Genomic DNA, 24050 nt, shown 5'->3' on the forward strand with positions numbered 1-24050 from the left:
GCCTAGGTCGTCGTCGTCATCGTCGTCGTCGTCGTCGTCTTCTTCTTCTTCTTCTTCTTCTTCTTCTTCTTCTTCTTCTTCTTCCTCCTCCTCCTCTTCTCTTCCTCTTCCTCTTCTTCTTCCTCTTCCTCTTCTTCTTCCTCTTCTCTTCCTCCTTCTCCACCTCTTCCTCCTCCTTCTTCTGCTTCTTCTTTTTAATATATATAATTCTAAAGTTTTGTTTATATTTTTCATTGCTAATGTGGTTCCACAGTCTAAAAGCCCAAAGGCACAAGGGGATTCAGAGAAAAGCCACACTTCTGTTCTGCACTCACATCCTTTCCTAAAGATCCCCAAGGCTACCCCTGCTTTCTTTCCAATCCTTTGAGAAATGCACAGCGCACCTAAGCACAGCAAATGATCTGCGTGAGTCTCTCTTTTTTTGTTTATTTATTTTTGAACATATGATACACTCTGTTTGGTCTTTGCTTTCTTGTTTTCCATCCGTTGTCTCTCGCTCTTGGTGCTTTGACGCTTCTGTCACACTGCCTCTTGGCCAAATTCCTCTCTGGGTCCTTCTGGCCCCTCTCTTATTAGGCATTGATCTCTCCTTGCCTCACACATACTCTTGTCTTCTAACAGCCCCCCACCCCCGCATGGTTCTGGGGTTCCCTACTCCATCCTGTGTTACTGGATTTATCTTCCTAATGCACCATGAGGATTGCTCTTCTCCCCTGCTCTAAACCCTTCAGTAGCTCCTTTTGTCTTCCCAGCAAAGCCCAAGGTGCCCTGCCTGAAACCCATGGCCCATTGCAACCTTCCCACCCCACCCTACTGTCCACATGTGTTTGTGCCCTCCACCCCCACCCCGCCCTTTGTATTGGGCATTCTGTCGGCCTCAGCTATCTCCCCCAAATCCCCTCCCTTTCCAAATCCTGTCCTTTTTTCAAAGATCTGCTCAAAAGCCACTTCCTCCATGAAGTCCTCCTCCTTCAGATTCCAGCTAGAAATGGTCTCTCCCTCCCTGGCCCAGGCAGAGCCTTGGGTGTGTTCTTCTTTGTTCTGGAGTCATTTGTCTGTGTCTCAGCCCCCCTACCAGATGGAAGGGTTCACAGGGCAAAGACTATGTTTGTCTCACATACTTTTTGTATCTTTCACTTAACCTAAAGCAATGTTAGTGCATCCTGTCCATATCACCTAAAGTACAATTGTTGGATGAAGAGTGAGCCCGGTGTTTAAGAGGACAGTGTCTGTGCATTTCAGGGCTCTGAGAGGTTTCTATCAGCAGGGCCTTTATTCTCTATACCGAAAATATCAAATCACTCTTCTTCTGCTGAGTCACTCATGGGAAAATTGGTCATTCGGTGTAAACAGGAAATCCATTCACTATTAAGAATACTCAGGGCAGGAGTGGAGGGCTGCTTGGCTGGCTCAGTTGGTAGAGTTTGTGACTCCATCTCAGGGTTGTGAGTTTAAGTCCCACATTGGGTGTGGAGATTACTTAAAATCTTAAAAAAAAAAAAAAAAAAAAGAGAAAGAGAGAGAAGATGGTTACCTGGATGACTCAGTCAGTTAAGTTTCTGACTCTTGCTTTTGGCTCAGGCCATGATCTCATGGTTTGTGAATATGAGCCCCGTGTCAGGCTCTCTTCTGCCCGTGTGGAGCCTATGTCTGATTCTCTCTCTCTCTCTCTCTCTCCCTCTCTCTCTCTTAAAGTAAATAAATAAACTTAAAAAAAAAGAATACTCGGAACAAAGGTGGCATGCTAGTATGCTGCACACGTACATAGGGAGGGTACATATACATAAACTAACAAAGAAAAGAAAAGAAAAGCCTTTTCATCAAACAAGGAGAGAGGCACATTAAAAGTATTGCAACTGATTTATTGTATTTTGTGAAATATGTTTCATTTATGCAACAGCTGGCTGAAGTTAAGGTTTAAACTATAGAATGATTTACTTGTTTGTAGCTGCATAGAGTGACTAGCTGACACTCGGGTACATGACACTGTATGTAACTCTTCTGAGAACCAAGCAAAGTTGTGCTTTCTGGCATGGACAGCAAGTGAACAGACTCACCAGTGGCCCCTGTCAATGCCTGGGACACACAGGTCTGCCGATCCTATTGTGTATACACTTTAATGCCTTTACAAGTGTCAGCATTGAGCTGGAAGTTCAAAGGGCTGGCATTAAGGTTAATGCCACGGACCTAGCACGTTTCCTTCGTCCGTCCGGCGCGTCTGCTTTAGGTAACTTTCCGCATCTGGCCTAAAAGACAAACGAGAGCTCCTGCTCCCCCGTTGATGGGGAGCCAGAGCTGGCTCTGTCTGACTTCTCACTGGGAAGGAACGAGATGTATTTGCCCAGGTTGGTGGCCACGTGCCTGCGGAAGAAGTGGCCGAGGTGCTCCCGGAACCTCTCCCCGACGAAAGCGTAGATGATGGGGTTGACACAGCAGTGTGTGTAGGCAATCACCTCCGTCACCTGCATGGCCACGTCCAGCCGTTTGCTCTGCTCACAACTGAACTCAAAGAAGATTGCTTGGAAAGCAGAGAGAAGAAGAACCAGGTTGAAGGGAGTCCAGAACATGAAGAAGACCACCATGATGACAAAAATGAGCCGGATGGCCTTGTACTTGGTTTTATTGGGGCATCTCAGCAGTGTCCTAATAATTCCTGAGTAGCAGATGACCATGATGAGCAGGGGCAGGGCCAGACCGAGGATGTTCATGCTCAGAGCATGGAAACGCTTCCAGCTGTCTTCTTGGCCTCTTGGGTAGAGAGGCAAGCAGATGTACTGCTCCCCTTCGTTTAGGGAGTGATGGAAGACAAACTCAGGAAGGGCTGCTACCCCTGCCAGGACCCAGGTGAAGATGCTCATGATGATACCAAAACTGACAGTCCGGGTCCGGAGAGCAAACACAGCATGGACGATGGCCAGATACCGGTCTATGGTCAGCAGGATGATGAAGAAGATCTCACCATACAAGCCCATGTAATAAAGCCCAGAGAGGAGCTTACACATGAAGGGGCCAAACACCCACTCATTCCACCTGCTGTAGTGAATCCAGAACAGCAGAGTGAACAAGAAGAGCAAGTCAGAAATGGCCAGATTGAGCAGGAAGATGTTGGTCATGATCCGGAGCCTCTTGTATTTTGTGAGGATCACGACCACCATCACATTGCCCAGCAGACCAACCACAAACACCACGGAATACAGTGGGGGCAGGAAACGGGTGCCCAGCTCCTTGACCTTGGTTTTTTCACATGGCAGAGAGAATTCATAGTCAAACAGGGTGGTCCTGACAGACTCATCCACTGTCACTACCTCAGTCCCGGCCGTCAAAGCCTCCATTGTCCCTATGATAGAAAAACAACAACAACAATAAACCAAAGCAAAACCAAAAAAACAAAAAGCAACCCCACAATTAGGTATGATCACTCTTGGTGAGCCACACCTGTTGATTTATCCATTTACCCACAAAACCATATGTGATTAAACAGCCTGTTTAAAGGATCTTCAGTGCATATTTAAAAGTATGCCTGGGATGCTATGGGGGGAGGTGTCAGCCATGAAAGATATGAGGTTTTGAAAGTCAGCACAATTCACAATGGGAAAAGAAACAGAAATGTTGTGGATGGAGGTGAAAGAAGAGGACATTGGTTCCTGCAGGCATTTGAAGGAAGAAATACAAAACAGGATAAAGTAGGCTGGAGAGTGATAATAATAATATTATACTGATTATTATTGCTGTATCTTTTCAGTCATTTTGAATTTTAGGTTTTATAGTTTATACATGACTTTTAAAATCATCTAACCTGTTTCAAAACCAAGTGGTTACAGTCATAGTGACTGTTATTATTACAAATAACTACCCCTCTCTGTGGCTGCTTATCAATGTGCTGTTCATCAGAGATGATGGGGAAATTGAGCCTTGAAGAAATTTGGTAATTTACCCCAAATCCTCTAACAAATAAATAAATATAAAAGTTCAGGCTACAACTTCAGGATCATTGTCCAGTTTTCTCCTCACTAGATTCAAATGCAGTGATTTTTAAGTTTAACTTTTGTGGCACCTGGGTGACTCCATTGATTGGGGATCCAACTTTGGCTTAGGTCATGATCTCATGGTTCACAAGTTCAAGCCCCGCATTGGACTCTTTGCCATCAGCCCAGATCCTCTGTTTCCTATTTCCCTCTCTGCCCCTCCCCCATTCGTGCTCTGTCTCTCTCTCAAAAATAAACCTTAAAGGGGCACCTTGGTGGCTCAGTCAGTTGAGCGTCCAATTTTGGCTTAGGTCACTATCTCATGGTTTGTGGGTTCGAGCCCCACATCGGGCTCTGTGCTGACAGCTCAGAGCCTGGAGCCTGCTTCCGAATCTGTGTCTCCCCCTCTCTCTGCCCCTCTCATGCTCATGCTCTGTCTCTCTGTATCTCAATAATAAAAAAAGTTAAAAAAAATTTTTAAGAAAAAAATAAAATAAATATTTAAAAAAACAGTTTAACTTTTAAAGAATTCACCATTATGGTTATTGTCAACTATTATAACAATTACAGTTATAAGCAAGAAACAAAGACTGCTTCCTTTTTCCTGATCCTGATAATGCTGAGATAATTCAGTCATAGCCAACAGCAGACCCCTTAGAATCCCTGCTTCATAAAGGGGCTGAGCGGGGGGGGGGGGGGGGGGGGGAGGGAAGGCTAACGGAATTTCTTAGCAGACTTGATATTTTAAGGACTAGGATCCCTAAAGCCAATACCTGCTTTTCTTAAGATTGCAGACTTGACTGGAGAAGAAGGAAAAACAGACAAGGAAGGATTTCCCGTTAATCTCTGCACTGTGTCCTTGGAAGAAGTCCTACTGACTTTCTCTGAGGAAGCGACAAGTGTAAGGACGTGAAGGTAGGTCAGTGGCATTTCTCAAGGTAAATCCCAGAAGTGCCGTAATTGGAGACAATGACAAGGCACTGTCTTTGCTTCTTAATAAAATACTGGGACCCCAAAGGTCAGCCCGCGTCAGGGTCCTGGGTAGTCAAAGCGACATTGGACATGGGCAGGAGGCATTCCTGGCCGTGCCTCTCACCAGCTGTAGGAAATGAAAGCTTAACTTTGAGCCTCATTTCCTCATCCCCAAAATAAGGATCACAGTGCCACTTGAAGTTATGTTCAGGGTCAAGTAAGATAAAAAAAAAAAAGCTGTAAAATTGGTAGAAGCGGAGCCAAAAGAAAGGCAATGAGAAGCTGCTCCATATAAAAACGAGAAGGAAAGGAGGGTGTCTTAGGTAGAACTTAATCTGTTTTCAGGGCCCCATTCTAGTGCATCACACAAAGTAACACATTCAGGCTTTTAGGTGGAAAAGGCACCTGAAAAACAGCTGATTGTACGATCTTTTCAGCATTCTTACTTCTAATGGCATAATCCTCAGCTGCTGAGAAAAACAAAATACCCAATATCTTGTCTGTTACACATTTACAGTCACAGAGAGTGCGCCTCTAAACTTGAATGCCTAAAGCAAAAAAAGGAACAAAGTTTCTTGCTCCAGAGAGCAAGCATATTGTAGCATCTGCTTAGTTATTTCTATTATCTTTCCTTTTCTCCAAGGCTGATCTAGAAACCAGTGAAATTTAAAAAAAATCACTAAGGTTTGGTTCAACTTGATGATCATGTCTTTCATTCATGAGTCGCTTTCAACATGACCGCGATCAAATTGTAGAATCTTTCGGGAGTTCTGGAGTGCAAGGCACAGGGTTGAATTCAGGTTCTCTGGAGTCAGAAGCCATGACCTTGACTACTCGTGACATGACAGAAATGTTTTCATCTGTCTGTATAATCCAGATCAAAATGAATAATTAGGTCTGAAATCATCAAGAGGTTTGAATTAGGCTTTTAAAAATGTCTTTTTGGGGGCGCCTGGGCGGCTCAGTTAGTTGAGCGTCGGACTCTTGATTTCAGCTCAGGTCACGATCCCAGGGTCCTGGGATCCAGCCCCATGTCAGGCTCAATGCTGGGCATGGAAGCTACTTAAGATTCTCTCTCTTCCTCTCTCTCTGCCCCTCCCCTGCTTGTGCTCTCTTTATCTCTCAAAATAAATACATAAACATTTTAAAGAAGGTCTTGTTTGCATTTCTGGAAGAGTAGCACAGTAACAGTAAATAGACAAACAGCAACAGTAAAGAAAAGCAAAAATACGAAAGTAAAAAGCACCCCAGACTTCACTATTAGCAATGCTAATTAGTACCATGCTTGCATGGGTACAAGTTTTACCCAAAACTGCATTCATACACTACTTTAGCTGGTTCTCTAAAACTGCTCACAGGACAACTCAGCTATGCAACGCAAACGAAGTTCCTTCAGTCTCCAAAACGGTTTGGACCTTACCAGCTTTCCACCGAGCAGCGGGAAAAAGGACTCACAAATTGCAGTCGGAGTGGTTTAACCTGAGCCTGACCCATTCATTTGGAGGACGGCTCTAGTTTCACTCATCCTGTTTAGGCTGCCAGCTTATTAATTTTGGTTTCTCATCTTCTCTCATTGGTCCTTTCAAAGATGGCAGTGGAGATATGGGGGAGGGACCCACATGGGCAGAGTGGAAAGGAGGTGCCCTGGTCTCCTGCTGATCCTCGTCATGTGGCTGATGCCTACCGAGAAAGGGCCACCTGGTCCCAACCCTGAACTTCCTGCGGGCACCTGCTGCTTTGTGGCTCATGGCCTCACGATCCCTCTATTCTCAATCGTCCCTGGGCATAGTGACCTCTCCAGCCCTGGTGGGAATGGAGGACCCTCTGTGTTACCTCCCCATCATGATGCTTCTGGTACCTTCTCCTGAACCGACAGGCAGCTGGCAGACCCGCTGCTCCTTGACACCATGTCCATGCCATGGACAAACGAAGGGACGCTCAAGGGTACCAATGAAATTATTTTTCTCCCTGACCACCAGCTTAACTGTCCCGGCCACCCATGTGGGTAAGGAAGTGGCTCACAGAGAGACGTCTTCTTGGAAGGTCCCCTCCACAATTCATCAAACAGCCCTTCACGCCCTCTAACTCTGGTCAAAGCCTGGATGGGGAAGATAAGAACCCCCAAGCATGACTGCTTTCTTCTGTGACCTGGGACTCTTTTCTCACAATTCCTGGAGTCAGAAGGAGAGGAGCCCTCCCCATACTCCCCATGGCTAGAATTAGAGACTTCTCTTTAGAAAATATATTGAAGTTTGGAATGTCATTTAATTATTAAAAAAAAAAAAAAGTAGGGGCGCCTGGGAGGCTCAGTCAGTTAAGCATCTGACTTTGGCTCAGGTCATGGTCTTGCAGTTTATGAGTTTGAGCCCCTCATTGGGCTCTGAACTCATGGCGCAGAGCTTGCTTAGGAGTTTCTCTCTCTCCCTCCCTCTTCCTCTGCTCCTCCCTCACTTGCGCGTGCTCTCTCTCTCTCTCTCTCACAAAATAAATAAATAAACTTTAAAAAAGTAGATGCACCTTGGTGGCTCAGTCAGTTGAGCCTCCGACTTCAGCCCAAGTCATGATCTCGCAATTTGTGAGTTCAAGCCCCACGTAGGGCTCTCTGCTGTCAGCACGAAGCCTGCTCTGGATTCTCTATTCCCCTCTCTCTCTGCCTTTCCCTCTCTTGCCCTATCTCTCAAAAACAAATAAACATTTTTAAGAATGTAAATTATGTCACTTAATCAATGCTGGTGAGGTTGGGAAGACCCTGGAACAATAATTGCATAATTGCATCAGCAATGTAACTTGGTTCAATAAGTTTTGGAAATGTTGTATGTAACCAGGAATCAACAAGATACACATGGCTTTGGGCCAGTGCTTCTACTCTGAGGAATTTACCCCGAGGGGAGGAAGTCTGCCAAACCAAAACACATGGTACAGATGTTCATTGCGGCTTCATTTTCATAACAGAAAGAAACAGAGAAATGGAAACTGTTGAAAAGTTTGACACATGAAGGAGGCTTTGAACAAATTGTAGTCTGCTGATGCAATAGATTAGTATATAGTCATTAAAACTAGTTTTGGAAACCAGATGGAATCACGAACAAATGGTTGTGGGAAATGAAGAGAATATAAACTGCGTATAGTAAGACAGTGACACCGTGAAACTATATGCATATAAAGAGCAATGAGCAAATAATGAAAATAGTTGTAGAAGGGGGTGGATGGTAAATTTTTAATTTTTTTAAATGTTTTTTATTTATTTCAAGGAGAGAGAGAGAGACAGCGTGAGCACTGTCAGAGAAAGAGGGAGTCACAGACTCTGAAACAGGCTCCAGGCTCTGAGCTGGCAGTCAGCACAAAGCCCGACGCGGGGCTCGAACCCACAAACCGCGAGATCATGACCTAAGCAAAAGTCGGACGCTTAACCGACTAAGCCACCCAGACGCCCCAAATTTTTAAATTTTTTAAATGTTTATTTACTTTTGAGAGAGAGAGACAGAGCATGAACAGGGGGAGGAGCAGAGAGAGAGGGAGACACAGAATCCAAAGCAGGCTCCAGGCTCTGAGCTGCCAGCACAGAGCCCAACCAGGGGCTTGAACTCAACTCAAGATCATGACCTGAGCTGAAGTCAAATGCTTACCCGACTGAGCCTTAAGTATTTCTTAAATTTGTAAGATGTAGAATCTTTGTATATTCCCTTATCAATTAAACTGTCACTAACAGAAAGCACCTTCTTCCAGCAGGGACAGCTCGATGATTTGGCAAACACGTTTTCTCAAAGTAAGTGGGTTGAAAAAATGGGCAAATTACAAGATGAAGTATTTACTTATCAGCACCTGAAACCACAAACTGAGCTCTAAGAAACGACGTGTAAGTCACACGAGGTAGAGCATTTGAATTTTGTTTTAAAGATCTTGATGTTTGGTTTTCCTCTTCGATCTTGGGAGGAGTTAATATACAACAATCAGACTGGGGGAAGGGAGATTTTTCTCAGAAATTTCTCTTTAGGGGGCGCCTGAGTGACTCAGTCAGTTGGGCAACTGAATCTTGATTTCAGATCTGGTCATGGTCTCATGGTCTGTGAGTTGGAACCCTGAGTCAGGCTCTCTGCTGTCAGCCAGGAGCCTGCTTTGGATCCTCTCTCTCTCTCCCCCCCCCCCCCCCATCTATCTCTATCTCTATGCTCCTCCTCTACTCTCTCTCTCAAAAATAAATAAACATTTTTAAAAAGTCAGTGATAATTGAGCCTTCCTTAGGTCAAGCGTTTTACATATTTTGCTTGATCTCACAACTTTGCAAGGTAGGTTTTTACATCCGCATTTTATAGATGAGCACACAGAGGCTTGGCAAAGCTCAGTCAGTTGCCTGAGGCTATTCAGTGCACGGCAGAACTGGGACTTGATCCTGTGCCCTTTTGCTCTAAAACCCATGCTATTATTACCTTAGGGTTCCATTTACTGAGGACGTCCACATCCCAGATGACACAGATGTTTGTACCTTAGCATCTTTGCGGTCCAACATTTTATACATATAAATCCACTTTTAATTTAGTTTGATATGCAGCACGTCTATTCTCCTTCTCCGTAAAGGGGTGAATAACCACCCTCTCCTCCTCAGGCTACAAACATCCCCTTTGTCATATATTCTTTAACATTCCTGACTCCACTTGCATACATTCCATTCCACTGATATCTTATTTTGGTGCCAGAAGCACTCTTTCACGTATGTAGATTTATTAGCTTGTTTATGTAGACTGTCTAATGATGCAACGCTCCTTAGTTATCCATTTCCAAATGTGTCTTGTCTGTTAGACAGTTTTGTCCAATTAGATAAACTTGAGGATCATTTGGCTGATTACTTTTTTTTAAATTTTTAATGTTTATTTATATCTGAGAGAGAGAGATAGAGCACAAGCAACAGAAGGGCAAAGAGAGGGGAAGACAGAACAGAAGCACAGAGCCGGATGTGAGGCTCGAACTCACGAGCCATGAGATCATGACCTGAGCCAAAGTCAGATGCTTAACCGACTGAACTACCCAGCACCCTTTGGCCAATTACTTATAAAGATATAGTTTTGAGTGGGATTATACTACATTCATATATTTAGGAACGTCTGGTCTTGTTTTACTTATTATAGTTCTTTTACTTAGTGGTCTTGTACATTACATATTGTTTTTATCTATCTGATTTTGTTGTTTTTCTGAGGTAACTGTGAATGGGATATTTTTTCCCCGAATGAATTTTCTGATCAATGGTTGGTATGTAGGAGAGAAAATTACTTTAAAAAATAATAATTTTTTAAATAATTAAAATAATTATGTAAATATTATTTAAATAATAATCAATTAAAAAAACCTGACCACCTTACTGATTTTTAAAATAATTTCCTTTAGGACTTTTAGGTAGATAATCATATTAGCTGTGAAATAGGGATGATATTATAACTTCCTTGTTCATAGTCCTTATTTGTTTTTCCTACCTTGCTGCTTTGGCTAGAATTTCCACAGTGGTGTTAAGTAACAGTGCTTCCTGATTTTAACAGGACATGCTCCCCCAGCCTTTCAAAGGCTCCAAAGCACAGACTGATTAACAGGCCCTTCATTGTCCTCTGAGATGGTCTAAAGTTGATAAAAGCTCTTAAGAATTTTAGTAAGACTCTCCAAGAACGGATGACAATCTAAAAACTAAATCATTGGACACAAGCCTGAAAAAAATAAAAACAGGAGGCTTTTTCAGAATTCTTGTGGTCTTTAGGGGATAAGAAAGTTAACATTTTGGGGCACCCAGGTGGTTCAGTCAGTTAAGCGTCAGACTTTGGCTCAGGGTCATGATTTCATGGGTTCGAGCCCTACTTTGGGCTCTGTGCGGACAGCTCAGAGCCTGGAGCCTGCTTTGGATTCTGTGTCTCCCTCTCTCTCTGCTCCTCTCCTCCATGTGCTCTGTCTCTCAAAAATAAATAAACATTTTTTAAAAATTTAAGAAAATTAACATTTTTAGGCTTATACCTGTTTGATGTTCTTCTCTAGGTGTTTCCTATGATTTATTTACCACGACAGCAATAGGAGGTAGATATTTTTATAGTTCTTATTTTACAGCTTAAAAAATATCTGAGCTCAGAGCACCTCCATAACTTATGATCACACAGAGAGCAAATGGGGACTTGACCCCAGGTGTTCCTGACTCAAAGAAACCTAGGCTCTCTATAGCCTCACCTGCCCCTCAGCATCTGCCCACTGGATGGGGACCTTTGGTGTGATGGCGGACATCTTCCTCTGTTACGGCATCATCTCCTCACTGTGGGTGTCTCCTGTACTTGGAAGTCATGACCCCCACTGTGTTAGTGCTGCAGCCTGTGGTCTGTCTGTGGCAGCCAAAGCCAGAGACACCCAAGCTAATCATTTGCAGTGCTTCTCGGACTTATCTGAAAGTTGTTGTTGTTTTTTTTTTTAAGATTTATTTAGTTTTGAGAAAAACAAGTGCAAGCAGGGAAGGGGCAGAGAGAGAAGGGGACAGAAGATCCAAAGCAGGCTTTGCATTGACAGCAGAGAGCCTGACATGGGGCTTGAACTCACAAGCTGTGAGATCATGACCTGAGCCCAAGTCAAGACGCTCAACCAATGAGCCACCCAGGTGCCCCTGAATGCTTTCAGAAGTAAAGGTCAACAAGCTCTTGTCAGATGGGTGAAAAAGGATACTGCTAATTTAAGATCCATTTTATAGGGACGCCTGGGCAGCTCAGTTGGTTAAACATCTGACTCTTGATTTTGGCTCAGGTGAGATCAAACCCGCATCGGGCTCTGCACTGGCAGTGTGGAGCCTGCTGGGGATTCTCTCTCTCTCTCTTTCTCTCTCCCTGCCCCTCCACCACATGCGTACACGTGATCCTCTCTATCAAAATAAATAAACATTTTTTAAAGAAGATCCACTTTATAATAAAACTTCGCTGAAGTGGATATCTGCTGTGCTTACTAATGAAGAGTGCTGATCCTAGACAGTAGGGGGAGTTTGGTTAAAGCCAGGAACATCTGGTAGAAGACCGTATGCTGAATGATGTGTGTGTGTGTGTGTAAGTGCTTTGTCTCTTTCTCTCTAAAAAACAAAAAACAAAAAAACCAGAGTTCAGAGGAACAAGGAGGACACAGCAAGAGAGACAAAGAAGGCATGGACGGTGAGGTATGAGCAAAGCCAGGAGAGCTGGTATCCCGGAAACCAAGCAAAGACGGTATTCCACGGGCCGAGGAGTGAGGTGAGGATTACCTGAACTGACATGTTCAAGAGCATCTAGAACACCTACCCAGTGTGTATATTAATATACATCTAGAGGTATATATTAACTCTTCCCCCTCCCCAGTGACTGTTATTTTTCAAGTTCTCAGGCCTTTTCCAAAATGTCTAATATCTTGTCCAAGGTAGTAAAATATGACTTAAGAAGAGCAGTATCTCTTCCATTTATTTTTTTCTTTTTATTAACATTTATTTATTTTTGAGGGACAGAGAGAGACAAAGCACAAGCAGAGGAGGGACAGAGAGAAAGGAAGACACAGAATTCAAACAGGCTCTAGGCTCTGAGCTATCAGCACAGAGCCTGACACAGGGCTCAGACTAGCGAACTGCGAGATCATGACCCGAGCTGAAGTCAGACACTTAACTGACTGAGCCATCCAGATGCCCTGTATCTCTTCCATTTAAACAGAAATGCTTCTCTTTCCACAAATCTCCACTCTGTAGTCCATTACCCAAGGCTCTAGAAAACTTACAATGATTGGTATCCAATAGTGTAGTTTTAACCAGACATTTCAGCCTTCATTAAAAGCTTCAGTTATACGAAATGAGGAGTCTGAATTTCTATCAATAAGTTTGGACCTCAGCCAAAGTATATAACCTAATGGGAACCCCAGATTATATTAATCCATTTACTTACTGGCCAATGGAGAGATATCAGAGGTCAGATTATCTTTTTAAAAAAATTTTTTAAATGTTTATTTTTGAGAGAGAGACAGAGCATGCGTGTACATGAATGGCGGGGGCAGGGGGGTGGTATGCAGAGACAGAGGGAGACACAGAATCCAAAGCAGGCTCCAGGCTCTGAGCTGTCAGCACAGAGCCCCAGGGCTGGAACCCACAGACTGCAAAATCATGACTTGAGCCGAAGTCGGACACTTAACTGACTGAACCACCCAGGCGCCCCTCAGATTACCTTTCACAAAGATGACAGGTAGGTGATAGAGGCAGAGACAGATGATAGATGGATAAATTCCTGGCAAATTATGGACAACCAGGAATCAGGGAGAGTTCTGCTGGGCACTTAATTCTTCCTACCTTGGAGATGCCAAGAAATGCTCACTTCCCATAATCCAAAGACAACGTCCATTAGTTTAATCTAAATTTACATGAAGAAAGCTGATTTTTTTTTACAAGAGTAACATTTTTATTTCAAATCACATGTTGTTTATGATTGAGTAGGTAATAGACACAATCATATGGTTCAAAACCTAATACTGGGAGAAGATCTGCAATAAAAAGTCTGATCTCACTGCATACCCCCCGCACGTCTCTTCCCCACCAAGAACTGTGAAGGGTCTAAGGTCTTACCCTACCTGCAAACCAACAAACAAGCCTGCCACTCCCTCGTGGACACCCGCAGAAGGCACGTGCCAGTTAGGTAAAGGACAATGGATTTATCACTCGCGGTGCAGCAGACCCGTGAGCTTGGGGATCGTGTGGCTTCTCCCTGTCCCCGAGCAGCACAGGGACCATGTGGAGTGGCCCCAGAGCCCACTGCACACACAGCAGGGCTGTCTCACAGGCGAGGGATCTGAGTTCGGGAACCTCCGATCATTCATCCTGGGCTGACAACAAACCTGCCCAGTCTTTGCCCAGGAGGGAAACATTACTTCAATTTCACAGGACAACAATCAAAACTCTTTGTCTGCCCCGGAGAGGGACGCTCTCTTTATCTTCTGAGACTGTTTCTACAAAATGTCCTGGAGAAGGTAATCTGCAACAAACACCTCTGGGCCTCAGCTCAGAAGACACACAGAAAATTGCCCCCAACACCCTCACTCAACCATGTGGGTAACTGCTTTCCCGAGTTTCCCGAGTTATCTTCCCAGGGCAGCCACACGTAAGTGTAAGCAAGTACGTATTTTCCAATCTTCCCTTGTTGGTTGCATAAAAGCAGAACACTACATTCATCATCATGCACCTTGCATTTTCCACTTAACAATGGAAGTTTTTCTTTGTTTCCGCTGCAGAGAATCCACTGTGTGGCTGTACCAGTTTACTTAGCCAGTCTCCTATAAACAAATACGCTTTGCTCTTTCAAACAATGCTGCCGTTGATGAGCTTATGCAGAAAGTTTGTGGTTTTGTTTTTTTTTTAATCCCATCACATTCTAACTTTATGGTCAACTAGAATTACAGGTTAGCATGTGATGGGATTTTAATGTGGTCTGAGACCAGTCCAGAACACTGGGCTAGGTCCCAGGCAAGACACAGAATGTGAACATTGCCCAAATCAAATGTAGCGGAGAAGAAAACCTACCTGGCAAAGAAGAGTTGAAGGAGTCAGAGGTATCCATCCACCTAGGAGAGAAGACATTTTGGGTAGGAAAGAGAGCAAGATACTGGTGTATAGATGAGAATCCGAACGTGACTCACAGTGGTGGCCTCCAGAACCCGCAGGAGGTCATTCCGAGGGGCAAATTCAAACACCACATAAGAAGGAGCCTGAGGCTGGGCTCCTGGGTGGCTCAGTCGGTTAAGCATCTGACTTTGGCTCAGGTCATGATCTCACAGTTTGTGAGTTCAAGCCCCGCATCGGATTCTGTGCTGACAGCTCAGAGCCTGGAGCCTGTTTCAGATTCTGTGTCTCCCTCTCTCTCTGACCCTCCCCTGCTCTCGCTGTCTCTCTGTCTCTCAGAAATAAATAAAACACTTAAAAAATTTTTTTTTAAAAGAAGAAGGTTGAGGGGCACCCAGGTGGCTCAGTAGGTTAAGCGTCCAACTTTAGCTCAGGTCATGATCTCACGGTCCATGAGTTCGAGCCCTGCTTCAGGCTCTGTGCTGACAGCTCAGAGTCTGGAGGCTGCTTTGGATTCTGTGTCTCCCTCTCTCTCTGCCCCTCCTCTGCTCACACTCTGTCTCTCTCAAAAAATAAATAAACATGAAAAAAAAAAGAAAGAAAGAGCTTGAGTGGGATTATCCAAAATGAAATGTGAGGTGCTGAGCAAACTGTAACTCGAGGCATCCAAGCAGCAGGTGGGTGGCTGCCTGGCAGGGACATTGTGGGAAGGGATTTCCACAATGACAGGTCTGACTACAGCAAGTGTTCTCAGTCCTGGCTGCTCATGGAAAACGTTGGGGAGCTTTTGCGATCCCAATGCCAGGCTGGACCCCTGAATAGTTCCATCAGAATCTCTGCAGGTAGGATCCAGGCGACAGTGATTCCTTTTTTTATTTTTTTATTTTTTTTAGTAGGCTTCACGCTCAGTGTGGAGCCCAAGACAGGACTTGAACTCGAGGACCCTGAGATCAAGACCTGAGCTGAGATCAAGAGTCAGATGCTTAACTGACTGAGCCACCCAGATGCCCCTAGGCCACCCTGATTCTTAAAGCTCCCCTATCCTTGGATTAGACGACATGAAATCTCTCCTAAATTTTATGAATCTGTTTTCTGTCTCTGAGTTACATACCCTCCAACCTCCTCAAGCTTAGATGAGCAGAAAAATAAAGACTGCCAACACTGTGACACAGCAACCTTGAGAGCTCATTCCATTTTAGTCTGTATTAATAGATCATCCAGGAGAAAGGAAATCCATGGGCCTGATTCTCCATCTACCATTCTACCCAGCTGCCCCTTCATTTATTCATTCAATTACCTATCTGACTAGCTACTCAAATTGCTTTCCGCTATACAGGGAAGCCAGACCTCCCCAACGTTTCACTTTTTTTTTTTTTTTTTTAAACAAGGAACCTGGAATAGAAAAAATAACGATCTGGTGCAGCACTACCCAACAGAACTTTTCCGCAACGATGGAAATGTTCTGTGTCTGTGTTGTCCAATGAGGCACCACTCACCAAATGGCTTTTGAGCGCTTGAAATGTGGCTGAGCTTTTCACTGCATTTAAATTTAGTGAATTTACATTGAAGTAGTCACATGTGGTAAGTCGTCACCATAGTGGACAGTGTGGAACTAGTGACGGGTCCCTGTGCCCGTATAATGCCTGATGAGTAATAGCTGCTTAATAAATGCTCCTGGACTGAATTGAATACTTTTCACTTTGCTTTTCACTGTGCAGACTACACATTTGAAGTACTACGTTTTGTCCCAGGTAGTCCACATTACGGGGGTTAATGTCAATCTGGGGCACAGGACAGGCTAGGATGATAAAGATCCAGAAACATCAACTGTAGATGACAGAACTCAGAATGTTTTGTATGAAAAATTAAAGCCTTCGAATTCTCAGACTAATTTCAGTTCCTTTTTTGAGGGGGGCAGTATTTGTATGTCACTGGTCTGGACCCAAGTTTTTGAATCTTTTTTTTTTTAAGATTTTTTTCAAGTTTATTTATTTGTTTTGAGAGAGAGAGAGAGAGAGAGAGAGAGAGAAAATCCCAAGTAGGCTCCGCACTGTCAGCGCAGAGCCCAGTGTGGATTTGAACTCACAAACCATGAGATCATGACCTGAGCCATAACCAAGAGTTAGAAGCTCAACTGACTGAGCCACCCAGGTGCCTCTCTAATCTTTTTATGAAAGGTTTAGATTAGGCAATGTTTTAGGTCCCTTTGAGATCGACTGATATGTTAGCTTTTCCTGCGGAAGAGGGAGTAGACACCCAGAGCACAGAGACTTGACGGCATTGGAGGAGACTATTTTCAGTCCCACAAGGGGAAGGACTTGGTGGGAACTACCAGGTTATGTGAGAACAGAAGGGGCTGCCTGGTGAGCCAGGAAGCTACCTCTCCGGAAACACACGTCTCGGCACCGTGTTTTAGGGCAACACATGGACTTCCACATCTACTGATCATTATCATTAGCAAAAGCTACGCTCCATGCTGGGAGTGTGGTCAGTTCATTTTAAGCGACTTGGTTTTATCCACCTGCCAAGTGATTTTGAATATTTTCACCAACATTCTTACCCAAAGATTAGATTACTCTTTATACTCCAATATGGGGTGTTTCAAATGTGGTTGAATTTTAATTGTATTGCAGGCCAATCTGTTATTTAGTGGAAAGAGATGATTGTGAGGAATATGTTTTCATAGGGAAGGCGTGAGTGTATAGTCAAAAGAGCACAGTTGGGGGTATGTTCTACATGACTGATTTCCTGGCTGCTGAAATTTCCACCTCCGCCTGTAAAACGGGGAAAGAACCACTGTCCCAGATCTCTATTCTAGGTGCCATGTCACATTTTTATATCATTTCTGTATTCTGATATTTTTTTAACGTTTATTCAATTTTGAGAGACAGGGAGAGACAGAGCATGAGTGGGGGAGGGGCAGAGAGAGAAGGAGACACAGAATCCGAAGCAGGCTCTGGGCTCTGAGCTGTCAGCACAGAGCCCAACACAGGGCTTAAACCCACAAACCACGAAATCGTGACCTGAGCTAAAGTTGGATGCTCAACTGACTGAGCCACCCAGGCAACCCTCTGTATTTTAAATTTTATATCCTGTACCTTGTTCCATGTGGTTAGTAATTATTTGAAAATATAATTTGTAGGGGCACCTGGGTGGCTGAGTTGGTTAAGTGTCCGACTTGAGCTCAGGTCATGATGTCGTGGTTCGCAAGTTTGAGCCCCACATCAGGATCTCTGCCATCAACGTGGAGCCAGCTTCAGATCCTCTGTCTCCCTCTCTCTCTGCCCCTCACCCACTTGTGCTGTCTCTCTCTCTTTCTCTCTCAAAAATAAATAAATATTAAACATTTTTTTAAATAAAGGAAATATAACTTGAAAAGACTCCAACATATTGTATAGATATTCATGGCTATTTCATCATTGCCTTACTGGTGTGGGATTATGTTGTTTACACAGACATTACACTTTTATAAATACTGTAATAAACATCTTTGTGTATTTTAAAAGTATTTCCTTCAAGTAGGTTTCCCAAAGCACAATTTCTGCCTCTTTTCTAAGTCTCTTGATGCGTTTTGTCAGATTGCTTCCAGAAAGTGTGTAGTGATGTATATATTCTGGGCACTAGTCGGTGATGGTGCCCGTCTCAGCAAGGATCCGTCAACACCAAGAAGACAGAAAAAAAAATATTGGCCAATTACATGGGCAAAAGAGGTGTCATTATTGTGTAACTAATATTTATTTAATTACTGAGCATTTTTTAAAACTTTAATTGGTAGTCATTCAAATTTCCTTTTCTGTGAATTATATGGTGGTGCCCTTGACCCCTTTTATGCTGGGTACATCTGCTTTTTTTCTTGTTGAGTCATACAATTCTTCCCCCAAGAGAAATAACAGCCTGTATGGTTCAATATAATCATCACCACCTTCTGAAAAGAGCTACAAATACCCCCATCACTTCCATGTACCAAAGTCCCCATACTTCCCCCGCCTTCCCTCTAAACAGTGGCCAAACAACTGTTAACCTCCACCTCCATCGATCCAAGGCTTCCCAAAAGATTAGGAAGGATTTCTATCCCTATCGTCAAGTGCAGGTCTAGAAAAACAATCAGCCTTATAGATCCAGACACAAAGCCCAAATCAGTTGATTAACTGATTCATCATAATATCCTGACTTAGCGTGGATTTTCAATGAACACTTAAAATATATATGTCTATATACAACTGTAATACATAAACGTATGCACACATATATATGTAAGTTCTGTTTTCACTGACTGTTTCTTAGGAGTCAATATCAACAAACAGAATGGCTAATTTAGGACGGTCATGTCCTCAGCAGTTGAGAATTTATGAAGGCACCGAGAACACACCATGGGCCCAGCCATGGTCATGTTGACTGATGGTATAAAAGGCCAAGTTTGGATGACTGGGAGAGGCAAGCAGATCACAGTATGGGTGGGAGAAAGAGAAAGAAAATGGGAGAAAGCAAGAAGAAAATGGACGTATATCGCAGTAAACTATCCTACTTTGGCCCCATACTACCTTCTAAATCGCAATGGGACCCTCTCCTCTGCCTCTTCCATCCAAGAGCACTCATGAGAGGTACTGCTTCCACCTGCCTGGACCCCTCTCTCCATCTCCCTGTTCCTAGAAACCTGATGGTCTAGCCGGAAATCACTTCTAAGCAAACAACTTCTATTGTAATTTAGTAAGTTCTTGCCCAGATGAGAACAGAAAGAAGACAGTGGTACCTGCTACTTTAGCAAAGTCCTTTATGCATCCAGGGACAGCTTAGGTCTCGCCTCTCATGAAATGGAGATGCCATCTGATCAGAGGCATTATAAGGTAGGAAACAATACAGATTCCTCTTTTAAATAGGCTCGCTGCTCAAGTTTTGCAAGTTTTCAGAAAGATATCAAGTTTGGTACAGTTCTTCTTTTCTATACTGAAATTACATACTGAACACTCAGTTGAGTAATCTTTGAGATGAGCATTGCTGATGGTCAGTAGCTATTTCAGGGGTTCTGCATTCTCTTGGCATTGTTCTCTCTCTCTCTCTTTTTTATTTCAGAAGGAGGAGATAATTCTTGAATAAGCATTGCTTTGACCCAGGGGGAGGCAGGGCAAGAAGTAAAATCAAGCAACAGATCATAACTACGCGTATCGTGGTGAACATTACATTACATAATGTATGGACTTGTTGAGTCACTAGGCTGTGCGCCTGAAACCAATATAACATATATGTCAATTATACTTCAATACCAAAGAGAGTTTTTTAATGAAATCAGAATTTTCCCATGAAGGGAAACTGAGGACTGCAGGATAGCCTAATTATCCTCCAGAGCCCTAGAGGAGACTTTGATGAGTCAAGGTGGAGCACAGGGGTAGACGTCCCAAGAAGAGCCAAGAAGTGTCTTTCAGTTGTGACCATCCTGAGAGCCCCCTGATGGAACTGGGGACGCTTAGCCTGAGCAACCCTCGTACTCACCCCTGCGAGGGCAGCTCCCAGAGGCGAGAGGCCAGCCCCCTCCTCTCCTTGCTGCTGCCTCCCCAAGCCTGCACACCAGTAGCGCTGGGTAAGTACATACTGAATTGGTGAAAGCATGAAGGGAGGACCCCATTTTTGTGAGATAAATTTTATTCGAGGATAAGAAAAACTCTCTCCACAGGTGAGAGGCCGGGATTAGAAAATCCCAGAGGCCTTGGCCAACTCTGAGGCTTCTGGATGCCTTTCTGGGGACCCTCTTTCTGCCCCAAATCTCCCATGCAAGCCCCACGGGGGACTCACTGGTCCAGACACGCCCCCAGCAGTCTCACCCTCTCCCCTCTCTGCTGGGCTGGGCCCCGTCCGCAGTGAAGGCCAAGCTTCCCCGGGAGGCCATCCCTTTCTCCTTAGAAAGACTGGACTCCGGGGTCCAGGTGGTTAGAAGGGCGCTTGGTTTCCTCATCTGCAAGCGGAGGTGAGAACAACACCTACATCGAGAGGAGGGCCAGGCGAGGTGGCCCGTGAAACCCGTCTGCTTGTGGGAAGGGCCCAACCAGTCCTGACCATGATGACGGTGTGTTAAGGCAGTAGGTAATTGGGCCTCCCCGCCCCTCCTCTAAACTTGCGTGGCATTGATGGCCGACCTCAGTCATCTGGTGCTCAGCATCATTGGAAGAAAAATAAGCACCCTGCCCTCCCCACTTCTCCCCTTTACTCTCTGGTTTGGAGCCATTTGAGAAATTAAGGGGCTACACATGACCCTGTTTGCTAAACTGTAGAAACTATGCTAAACTATGGAGACAAAGGCCACACCAAGGGCCAGGAGCAGCTCTCTTTCCTAGGGAAAGAGGACAGAACTGAACCAAGCCCTCCCCGCAAAACTTCCCAAGTTCAAAAGTCACTGCACCTCCAGCAGCAGGGAGGATGGAAGCCGGGTGTAGACACTGAGTGTCCTTCCTGAGAAGGAGGGTGGTGAGCAGGGACGGGGCTGGGCCTTCCATCCAGTAAGTGGTCACCCACCCCTCAGTTTTCACCCCTCACTGTGGAGTTAGAATTCTCCCGGAGTGATTTAAGCAACCGAAGAACTTCATTACCTTGTAGAACGAGCCAGCTGTTGGCAAAGGCGGTAGCGGGAAGTCAACACGGAGAGGTCTAAAAAGGTGATGGATCTGGGGCAGAAAACAGCAGTTTTTAGCACATTGGAGGGGAATGTGGAATTTGGCAAAGGCTTGGATCTTCCAGGGAGGGACCCCCAGCAGGCTCCATGTGCAAGCAATGAACCATGGGAGCCCTTCCTGGGTGCTCGGATCAAGGCAACGTTTTCCTATTGATTGAGAGATTAGGCTTTAGAGAAAGTTACAATGGGGGCCACTTTATGTGAGGATAAACACAACCACCTATGACTCTTTTATTTTTAATTTTTTTAATGTTTATTTATTTTTGATACAGAGAGAGACAGAGCATGAGCAGGGGAGGGACAGAGAGAGGGAGACACAGAATCAGAAGCAGAATCCAGGCTCCGAGCTGTCAGCACAGAGCCCGACGCGGGGCTCAAACCCATGAACCGTGAGATCATGGCCTGAGCCGAGGTCAGACGCTCGACCGACCGAGCTACCCAGGCGCCCCACACCACCTATGATTCTTGAAGAAAACAGGACTTGGGATCCTGTGTGGGCTCTGGAAGAGCACATGTTGACTCTGGGAGATCTTGGTCAGATTCTTCACAAGTCAAGGATTCTCCTGGGGTTGTTTTGGTGTCAGGAACCTCAGGTCCTTCGGGTTGCAGCCCCTCATTGCCCGTCTGTTGGTTAAATGAACTAATCCGTCCCAATGTGTAAGATGTTTCTTATGACCCAGCATCAGCTTGAGAGCTGGGCCAGGTCTGACACCTAGATCCTCCAGGGTGGCTCTCATTTGAGAGAAAAAAAACAAACAAAGAAAACATTGCTCAAGCCCAGGATTCCTTTTTTTTTTTTTTTTTAATTTATTTCTGAGAGAGAGAGAGACAGTGTGAGCAGGGGAGGGCCAGAGAGAAAGGGAGATACAGAATCTGAAGCAGGATCCAGGCTCTGAGCTGGCAGTCAGCACAGAGCCCGACGCGGGGCTCGAACCCACAAACCGTGAGATCATGACCTGAGCCGAAGTCGGACACCCAACCGACTGAGCCACCCAGGCGCCCCATCAAGCCCAGGATTCCTTAGAACTCTGGGAGATGCCGGTCTGAGGACTGCAGTTGCAAACTGCTTTCTGGCCTCTTCTATCATTTTGACGGGATTTCTCCAAGTAGCCCGCGAGGTCAGCAGGGATGCTCACATCGTTGACGAGAAAGTGGAGAGTCAGCAAGGGACTTGGCAAAAGCCACAGAGAGGGTGAAGGGCAGAGCTGGGCTCTACCACTGAGTGTAGACTATCCGCTGAATCCTCTTTTCTCCTGCCCTATCACACCAGCTGAAGGACCCCCGTGCCTGCTGAGCCTCAGCTGCTGATGAGGACCCCCTTGTGACCAAATGTACAGGCAGAGTCCACAGAGGGTTCCCTGAGGTCCAGAGGGGCTTGCTCAGTCTTGGCTCTTCTCAGGAGCAGCAGGAGATTCGGGGTGCTTCTTCCAGGCTCCTCGAGGCGCTAAACCCACAGGAAAACCTGACCCCCAACGCCAATAGCCTGTGATCTTCCAGCTTCTCAGTGTCACGTACGCAAACGCAGATGTGCTTCAGGGAGAAAACAACAATAGCAACAAACCACACGAAACAGAAGGCAGCTTAGGGGCATCGGCAGGAGAAACAAACACAGAACCTTCAGAAGCTCCGGGAGGGGGATGGGGCAGAATGTTCTTGCAGGAGAGCTCAGGTTAGCCTCAGCCTTGAGCGTGTGAAAGGAAGCGATTGCAGAACAGCAGAGTGTCTGAGCTTCCTTGAGTTTCACCCGTCTTCCGGTCACCAGCTCCTGGGCACCGGGTCTCCGGGCCCAACTAGGGCACAGAGACTGAGCTCCGACCACACACCTCTGCTCACCGGCATTTTCCCAGGGGGAGTCGTGGAAGGGCTTCTGTAGCCGGCACGTCCTGCCTCTGGCTCGCCGGGGCTCCAGGGTATTTCTGGGGTCCCTCCATCATCTGCACACTGCCCTTCTGTGAGGCTCAAATGGGGCGCCTGGCGGGCTCAGTCGGTGAAACGTCCGACTTCAGCTCAGGTCATGATCTCCCAGTTGTGGGTTTGAGCCCCACGTCAGGCTCTGTGCTGACAGCTCAGAGCCTGGAGCTGCTTCAGATTCTGTCTCCCTCTCTCTCTGCCCCTCCCTCACTCGTGCACTGTCTCTCTCAAAAATAAATAAACATTAAAAAAATTGGGCAAGAGAAACATGAGGTAGAAGGGATGGCAGATAACAGATCTTTAAGTTCATTTCTTCTTTCTCCAAATAGTAACCAAAAATGTTTCTCCTCTTCGAGAAAAGTTTGTTCCTGTTTTATTTACAACTCAGATGACCCCCAGTGGCGAGAAGGACACCCAGAGGTGTGACATCCGTGAGGATAGGCCTGGGAGTTCATTGTCACAGAGCAAGATTAATCTGGATACGTTAGTCTGCTGTTTTTAAGTTTAGTTATTTATTTTGAGAGAGAGAGCGCAAGTGCAGGAGGGGCAGAGAGAGAGAGTCCTGAGCAGGTTCTGCACTGTCAGCGCAGAACCCAACACGGGGCTCGAACTCACAAACCATGAAATCATGATCTGAGCCAAAACCAAGAGCCGGAGGCTTAACCGACTGAGCCTCCCAGGAGCCCCAATTCTGAAGGCTTTTTTAACACGTCAAGCCTCTGTTGGTCTCGCACAGCACGAATCCTGAATGAATTACAAAACGTGCCTAAGTCTCTGCTGTGGAAAAGACCAAAGAGCCAGTGCGGGGCTGGAGGGAGGGCCCGTCAGTCCCCATCACGAGGGGACAGAAAGGACTTGGACAGCGCCCAGGAGTGGCAGGGGGTGGGGGCTGCCGTGCACGGTGGGGAAGTTGCAGGAGGAGAGGAGAGTTAGAGAAATGACTGTTTAATGATCAAAACAGCTTTTCCTGAGC

At 45.3% G+C, this 24050-nt stretch overlaps 1 protein-coding gene across 2 annotated transcripts; it reads right to left on the reverse strand.

Moving 5' to 3' along the window:
* Positions 1 to 1845: 1845 nt before the first annotated feature.
* On the reverse strand, positions 1846 to 19334 carry LOC120229313 (C-C chemokine receptor type 3-like). Of its 2 annotated transcripts, XM_039228240.1 has the most exons (3): positions 19256 to 19334; positions 14467 to 14507; positions 1846 to 3337 (listed from the first exon to the last, which is right to left on the reverse strand). In XM_039228240.1, exons 2-3 carry the CDS (start codon positions 14501 to 14503, stop codon positions 2247 to 2249), a joined length of 1128 nt encoding a protein of 375 aa, XP_039084171.1. In that variant the 5' UTR covers positions 14504 to 14507; positions 19256 to 19334; the 3' UTR covers positions 1846 to 2246. The 2 variants fall into 2 exon arrangements, with proteins under 2 accessions (XP_039084171.1, XP_039084172.1); XM_039228241.1 differs by lacking the exon at positions 14467 to 14507 and having other exon boundaries at positions 19256 to 19293.
* Between the last annotated feature and the right edge of the window lie 4716 nt (positions 19335 to 24050).

The sequence above is a fragment of the Hyaena hyaena genome, unplaced genomic scaffold (genome assembly GCF_003009895.1).
Source record: "Hyaena hyaena isolate Hyena2069 unplaced genomic scaffold, ASM300989v1 scaffold_30, whole genome shotgun sequence".
NCBI classification, from domain to species: domain Eukaryota; kingdom Metazoa; phylum Chordata; class Mammalia; order Carnivora; family Hyaenidae; genus Hyaena; species Hyaena hyaena.